Raw genomic sequence first — 8,250 nt, 5'->3', positions numbered from 1 at the left:
TTGCACAATTGCTTTAGTAAAGAGTATTCATGAGTCAATCTGCATAAAAAAATGTTGCCAAGGCTCTTTTCAGCTGGGAAAATTACCATGCTTTTAAAATAACTTATACCCTCCAAAACAGAGTAAAGAGGCATCTGGTCCTCTGAAAAGCAAAGATGAAAGCAGATTTGAAAGAATGCAGCAGGGAACATCAGGCAAATACATATTTAAGAGGAGATAGGTGAATCCTGGGGGCTAATTCCATGGCACTGTAATAAAATGGATGAGGAAAAGATTAATCTCTGCAGTTCCTTTTTTCCCCCCCTGTTAAATATTTATGTTTCTTAGAGTTGAAGTGGAAATCAAAATGCGATCAGAGATCTGAAAGGTTGAAGATAATGCCTTTTTTCTCCCAACTTTTGTTGCATGCGTGGTCTAGATTGTAGTTCAAAGGCTTGCATGAAACAAGTGTAGAGTATTGGACCAGTTGACAGGTGTCAATATTATTTAAAACAACTACAATATGCACTAATTATCCTCCTCTTGTTCTCTTCAGCAGTGAAGCCCAGATTATGATGGATTTTGAACCAGGCTGCTGCTCAGGCTCAAAAATGGTAGTTGGAGGAAGCCTGCACACCATCTTCCTGTCCTGTACATCCTCTGTGGATGATCATAGAATGGTTTGGGTTGGCAGAAACCTTTAAAGGCCATCTAGTTTAATCTCCACGTCATGAGCAGGGACATCTTCAACTAGATCAGGTTGCTCAGAGCCCCATCCAACCTGACCTTGAATGTTTCCAGGGATGGGGCATCTACCACCTCTCTGGGCAACCTGTGCCAGTGTTTCACCAACTTCATTGTAAAAAATGTCTTCCTTATATCTAGTCTAAATTTCCCTCCTTTTAGTTTAAAACCATTACCCCTTGTCCTATTGCTACAGGCTCTACTAAAAAGTGACCTGAAACCTTCCGTACATCAACAACGCTGCATATAGCAGTACATATTTTGCCCTCTTTAGTTTCATGCTGCAAAGCATCTCTAGTGAAGCCACTGTGACCAAACTGGCATGCATTACTGTAGAGATGTTTTGTCATTGTCCTGGTTTCAGCTGGGATAATTTTCTTCTTGGTAGCTGGTGCAGTGCTGTGTTTTGGATTTGGTGTGAGAACAATGTTGAAGTTTTAGTTGTTGCTGGATAATGTTTATACTAAGTCAAGGACCTTTCAGTCTCTCAGACCCTGCCAGCAAGAAGGCTGGAGGGGCACAAGAAATTGGGAGGGGACATAGCCAGGACAGCTGACCTGAACCAGCCAAAGGGATATTCCGTACTATAGGATGCCGTGCTGGGTATATAAACTGGGGGGAGTGGGCCTGGGCCTGTTGATCACTGCTGAGGGACTGGCTGGGCATCGGTCAGCAGGTGGTGAGCAGTTGTGTGGATCACTTTTCTCTCCCTTCCCTTTGGATTTTACTCCTTTCCCCTTTTCCCTGCTTTTCATTATAATTGTTATTGTTCTTATTGTTTTGGTTTTTTTCCTCTTATTTTAATTATTAAATTGTTCTTATCTCAACCTTTGTTTTACATTCCCTTCCTATTCTCTCCCCATCCCTCTGGGGGAGGGGGTGAGGAGTGAGTGAGTGAGTGGGTGGCTGTGTGTTCCTTAGTTTCTGGCTAGGGTTAAACCACAGCAGTCATCTTGTGTCTTCTGGCAACTTCCTGGCTACACCTCTGAGCTGACTCTGACCTTTGTAGCACATCAGACTTGGTCTTCAAACCATCCTTTCCTGTTGGCCTCCACTTCCTTGTATGCTGGACCATTCCCAATTTGTTCCAAGACTAAACTGACAAAGTATGTTGCCTTCCTACTGCCTTTTCACTACCTCCTCCCACTCCCCCTTCTTACTTCTCATATAAAAAATACTGAACTTTCTCCCTCTCCTCATGCACTCCAGATGCCTATGCTGACCCAGGCTGCCTGTTAGGAGGTGCTGAAGCCAGCAGCCTTACAGCAAGGCTGCTGCAACTCCATGCCCACAAGTCCAACAAGTGAGGCTGAGCACGTATGCTCAGTAGGCACATCGACACAGGTGTATAGTGCACATACCTGTTTTATGCTGGGAGAGGGTGCTACTCTGGTTACCTCATCTGCTGTTTTTTGTCTGCCCTCCTTTGTGTGCATGGAGTCTAATTGTTACACAACCTGACGTTGTTGTCCTTTCTAGTACTCTTCTGCTAACCACCTTCTCTTCCTGCTTTTCACTTCCCAGGTAGCTCTCTGGAAAGGGTCTGTGGCATGGTTTACCCCAAGGAAACAAAAATATACCTGCCTGCTTTGTGTTCTTTACATGAGAGGCAGATTCCAAGCAAGCCATGCAAGCCCCTTGCTATTTAGCCATTAAGCTCTAATCTAGCTCCCACATATTTTCTTACTAAATTACTTTGATCAGTGTCTGCAGTGGACTGTGACATGAAGCTGGGTGCTGACAGGTCCAATGAGTGGCCCTGCAGTGAGCAGATAGAGTGCTACAGAATGCTGGAAAGGGCATTGGAAAAGGTTACTGTGCGAGGGTGCCAGTGGCTGGTCATCTTGCAGCCAGGAGAGAGACATCAGCTAAAAAGGTCATAATGGGAGAAGCAGAGGGAAGGAAAAGGAGAATGAATAGAGATGTCTTTCAACTGCTTCATCACATTAGCAAGATGGCAAGAAAGTTTTTCCTGTTCTTCATGTCACACCAGTTCTGTGAATAAAAATAGGTCACTGTTTTTCAGAGCTTTTAGTCTGGCATCCTTCATGAGATAAATTTACTGGAAACTCAGTTCTCCTACACTACATTTCCTGATAGTGGATCCCTGGATGGTGGAGGTGTGCTACTGTGATTAGTGTGGGTACCCTGTGGTGAAGAATGACCCAGAGTGCCTCTAGTAATATACAAAAACATCTCAAGTAGGTGAAATGCTAAGCTTTGAGAATGCTTGGGAAATTAGATTTTTTTTACAAGAAGAAAGGGATGATCCCATATTTCTTTGGATTCCACTAATTGCAGCCTTTTGGTGTATTTCACTTTGTTTTTAAGTAAGTTCTGCTTTGCCACACCATTTTGCTACTGAACAGCTGTTTGAAAGTAAGACTCAATATGAACAGGAAGTTGAAGCTAACCAGCCTTGTTTCGTTGTTCTCTTATCACAGAGATTACAAACATCATTAAGGCAAAATACAATGGATTGCTTTAAACAAAATTAGCCCTATAAAATCTAACGAGACTTCTTGTTCCAGGTATTTCTACAAGCAGATTTTGGAATTTATGTCCCCATGATGCCAATTCAATGAATAGCCTACTGTTGCACCAATGTGACTACCAAAATAGCAGGTACTTAGTACCTGTAGAAGTCATGCACATGTGAAAATTTATGTTGTCTGCAGATTACTGTTTGCGTTTAGAAATGATAAAATGTCAGATGCTAGAGCCTGTTTAATGCTGCTCCATGTATGTGCGGTCATGCCTAAGAATTTGTTTTCCTAGCACAAATAACTCTGGATAGTTACAATGTGTTGCCATGAAGTGTCATTGTATAGATAGCCGAGTTATAGTTACTGCTTTAATGTTTGAACTTGATTTTTAAATAACATTTTCTTTTTCTTTAGAATGCTTGCAACTATGTGTCAATAGACCAGCTTTTAGAAAATACACATACCCCTTTTAGAAGTAATGTTAAACTTTGGGTTTCTTTTATATGCAGGTGCACAAAGCAAGATCTACATGTTATTGAACGCTACCTGGAAACAGCTTGACAGCTAGAATGACCTACTGTTCAACTTTTGCTGAACTGGAACAAGATACAAAACCACAAACTTCCTCAGAATTTGTTGTTGACCTAAATGACAATGTGGGAGACTTCAGGGTAAAATGAGCAGAACAAGAAACGTTTTGCACCACACAAGAATTACCTTATGAGTGACCTCATGTTGATTTCACCATACTCTGACTCTTCAAAAGCAAGGGGTTTACTGCTTGAAAAGCTCAGCGAAGCATAAGTATTGTCCCCATTTGAGAAATTCCACATTTGCCTAACATGAAAGACAACATGGATGTAAAATACGTATTTAAAACGCAGGAAAATATTTCCTGCCTAAGGGATTTATCAAAGAATAGTGATGACTTAATTGATTTTAACAGTGTGGTCAGTGTCACCACTGGAAAAGCAGAGGAGTACTGCAGCAGACAAGTGCATGCCCACCCTACAAATGTAATCACTTATCACACAGACAACTGTTGCCTTAACACGGAAGACTCTGTATCTGCTCAGTCTCTGGCGGATGTCCAGGCATATAAAAAGACAGGGCATGATAGACCTCTAACCATGAATACCCTGTTCAGTGAGCAGGCAGATACTTCCATGGTAAATCACAATTGTTTTGTAAAAGATGATTCTGAAAATTCTTCCGCTATTCTGGAGAGTTATGCAGAGAAAATTCCAAGTGTAAGCGATGAATTTTGTGATGATGACCTAGAGTATTTTGAATGTTCAGATGTGCTAACAGTGCATGAAAATGAAATCTGGAAAAAGAAATTACAGTTTTTATTAGAAAGTGATGATGAAGATGATTTAAAACTGAGTAAGGATTGTGATGGGTGTGCTTACTTCCTCAGTGAAATGCCTTGTCTGTTCCAAGTATCAGATAACACTACGCCTATGGATACCACCATTGGCTTCTGTGGTCATCACTCAAAATTCAAAGGAGTAAATGTAAGGAGAGACCCCTCTATGTACGGCCAGTCAACTTTGCAGACAGAGATGACTCTCACTGTTGGACACCACCGAGATAAAAATACCAATTTGAAAGACAAAGCAAAATATAAAGTGCCTGTTGCATCTGCGGCCATTGAAAATGACCATCCCAGAACTGAAGAAGAAAATAATCGAAGTGGCCACTCAGCTGCAGGTTTCTCAAGTGATAAATCAAAGAACAAGGATAATATACATGCCATGACAGACTCCTCTACTAGTAGCATAGATGCTTCTTTGACACATCAGGCTTCAGGGACGATGACAGAAAATGGTACAGATGAAGACTTGCTGGGTGAAAGCTCATTGCTTCTAGAGGAGCGGGGAAGAAATTTGCCAGAGGAAAATGCGAGGCATCCTGTCTGTACTTTAACAGAAAGTCTAAGAAGAAACCTTTTAAAGTTGTTAAACCCTAAAGAGCTTTGCAGATATGTAAGTAATATAGGACAATCTTTTCAGACTGCTGCAGAGGTTAAGGAATCCAGTGCTCTGTTTCCCAGTCAGGAAGGTGTCATTGCAACACAAGTCCCTGAGGAGACAGAAAGCTTGCAAATGGAGGCTGGTTTGTGTGATACAGAAGAGGCAGATAAAGACTATCATTGGGAAAGGAAAAGGACTTGGGGCCTGTCTCAGCAAAATCAGATGCCAAATGAAAATGTCTCTCCAAGGGTAAGTAAAGTGTTTATAATTTGATAGAAAGAGCTGCTCTTCTGTTTTAAATGCATTTTATTCCTGTTTGTCATAAAATAATGTAAAATTTAAATTACTCTGAAAGTTCCTATTCACTCACTTCTGAATGACAGCTACGGCTGGGAAGGAAATCTGGTTTTGAAAAAGGCCCAAATAAACCATGAGCTGTTCTAATTATAGAGTGAGACTGATAATAGTAAGAGTCACTAATGGGACTCTGGACAGCTGGATAGGGAAATCCGATATGAAGGCTATTGCACAGGTCTTATCAAAATAATGTTTCTTTCAACCCAGAAAGTTTCTCAAATACCTATTGTGAGCAGAGAATGTTTTGATTTACTTTCTTTTCAGTTTATATTCAAAGAACAAAATTGTTACCAGCTTAGGTGCTGGAAATCTAAAACAATCAACAAGGGTTTGCTCTGAATTTATTACAAGGAGGGGAATTTAATGCAGAGAATTCATATTACAGAGGTGGATGAAGCTTTGCTTTTTTAAAATAAAACAAAGGAAGAATTAGATATTCCATTTGAAATTTATAAACCAGTTAAAAATAAAAACCTTAAAGTGTTGCTCTCCAGGTACTTGCGTGTTTTTTGTTGTTGGTAGGAAACTGGGGAAATCAATATAGTTGTATAGATCAATATGATGGTCCACCAGTTTTCGTAAGTGGGAGAATTAGATTGTACTTTTTATTTCATGTATTAAAAACTCAATGTATATAAATACATATGTATGAGTATTAAATAATGTATAATCTTATCACTGACTTTATGGATTTGAAGGTGTGTAGCTAATTGCACAGAAAAAGCCCATTTCTGACAAAGCTTTAAACACAAGCTTTTTTCAGTTCCATATGCATTTTTTCATCTGTATTATCTAGGCCAAAATGTCTCCCAGTACTGGGGAGTAGACTGACTTTAGTTTCACTGTTGGGGTATCTTAAGCAGTTAAAAATCACTGAGTTCTGCTTGAAAAACATTCATAGGATTCTTTGGTTTTATGAGACATAAAATTCCAATGATGTTTTAGCAGCATATGATGTTCTTATGATGGGAAATACCCCCCTATTGAAATTAACCTACTGAGAATTTCTTGACAGTATGTAATGCCATGGTTTCCAAGAGGTATTGTTTCATTTTTTTTTCCAAGTGCAGTACAATAATTTAAATCCCAGAAGCCTATTAACAGAGAGCTGCTGTTATGTCACTGTAAGTGCCATGGCCAGATTTCATATTGGCTAGTTAGCCTCTTGCTACTTGCAGTCAGTAGGTATTTCTTCCATTTGTGTGTTCATGACCAAAACTTTACATTAGATAAAAATCAAGTAGGAAAGAAGTATTGATGTACACAGAAGGGCTAGAGGTGAGCACAAACCAAATCCCTGGTTTTAAACATGCATGAATGAAGGTGAAATTTAGGTGTAGCTTCAAAATTATGTAGTCTGGAAAATGAGCTAAGCAAAAGCATCCCAGCTGGAAACAACTCTCTATAGCACAAGGAAAATGTGGACAGCTTCTCACAGCTCCTGTATAGTAAGCCAGAAGCTCCTCAGCAATCTGCTTGTATAACCTAAGAAAGAATCAACCTCCTATTGATGTGCACAGGTTTACGTAAAAGTGCACTGTGTATTAGCTGGAGACCAGCTCTGCCAGGAGCAAGGTGAAGGACTTGTAGCAAAACCCACATCTGACCGCTTTTGAATTGCTTTGTATTTTCCCTCTCCCTATGGTGAATCAGCTCTGCTGAGAGGTACATAGCACCCACAGAACCACAGCACTAATTACCCAAAGATTTACACTTCCCCTTAGTGCCAAGTTGCCTCTAACAGGAACAACCTTTGCACTCTGTGTTGTGCAGCAACTGCTCTTCTGGTGACTTCCCTTTGGTTAGATTACCAAGGTGGGAAGCTCCTGACTCCTCTCATGACTTCACAGTCTAGCCACAGGTGAAATTCTTTGTTTAATGATTTATTTTAATGCTTCAAAGCAGCTCAATTAATAATAGGTCCTAAAAGCCAACTGGGCTGGCTGTATGATATTACATACTCTACAGAGAGCCAGGAGTCTTAAAGTCTGCAGGCCATTCATAGTGTCCAGCCAGCACCCTCAGTGCAAGGTACTGGTGTCACTTCAGAATTACAGAGCCCATGTCTATGGCCTGCTGAATGCCAGCAATGCTGGTGAAGTCCTGCTGGAACTGGCACATTCAGAGAGATTCCAGGGCATAAGCAAAATAGCCAGTGTTTATGCTGATAGCCCAGGAAGAATGGCATGTGGTGTTTATATATTTCTAGAACATTTCCCCCCCTACTGATTAGAACTGCTGTTCATTCTGCCATTATTTTGTTTTTGCTCATGTCAGAACAGCCTGCTCTCATAAAATTTGAGAGATACTTGGTTTGACCTTCTTGACACAAACGTGCATCACTTCTAGATGATTTCAAATTTTATTTTACAAAAAGGAGAGAAGGAGAACTGACACAGAAATTCCAGGTAGTCAGGTAATGTGGTTGTGCACAAGAAGTATTTTCTGAACCATATAATACCTCTCCCTTTTTAGATTCCAGGATAGTCAAAATTACAAGGGCTGCATAGGCCCATGAAGCTGTTCATCTGTTGGGCTATTGGCCTTGTTCAGTGCATTAAGATGGTAGCTATCTGCTGTTGTGTGTGATGTCCCTAAGGTCCCTCGTGTAAGGGATAACTGTCATTTAGGGTGTTTTGTTGCTGGGGCACTCAAGTTTAGAGCTCCCTGCTCTGAAGTTAGTGCAGAAACGCAGGTGTGAGTTGTGT

General features: G+C 40.6%; 1 protein-coding gene across 1 annotated transcript in view; it reads left to right on the top strand.

Moving 5' to 3' along the window:
* Positions 1–4,051: 4,051 nt before the first annotated feature.
* The window catches only part of ALPK2 (alpha kinase 2), a 35,544-nt gene continuing 31,345 nt past the window's right edge, over positions 4,052–8,250 (top strand). The window contains exon 1 of the mRNA XM_037374637.1: positions 4,052–5,434. Coding sequence (XP_037230534.1) covers positions 4,052–5,434 — 1,383 coding nt within the window. The remainder of the gene's footprint in view (positions 5,435–8,250) is intronic.

Source organism: Falco rusticolus, chromosome Z (genome assembly GCF_015220075.1).
Source record: "Falco rusticolus isolate bFalRus1 chromosome Z, bFalRus1.pri, whole genome shotgun sequence".
In the NCBI taxonomy this organism is placed as follows: Eukaryota; Metazoa; Chordata; class Aves; order Falconiformes; family Falconidae; genus Falco; species Falco rusticolus.
This window is presented reverse-complemented; position numbering and strand designations above follow the sequence as displayed.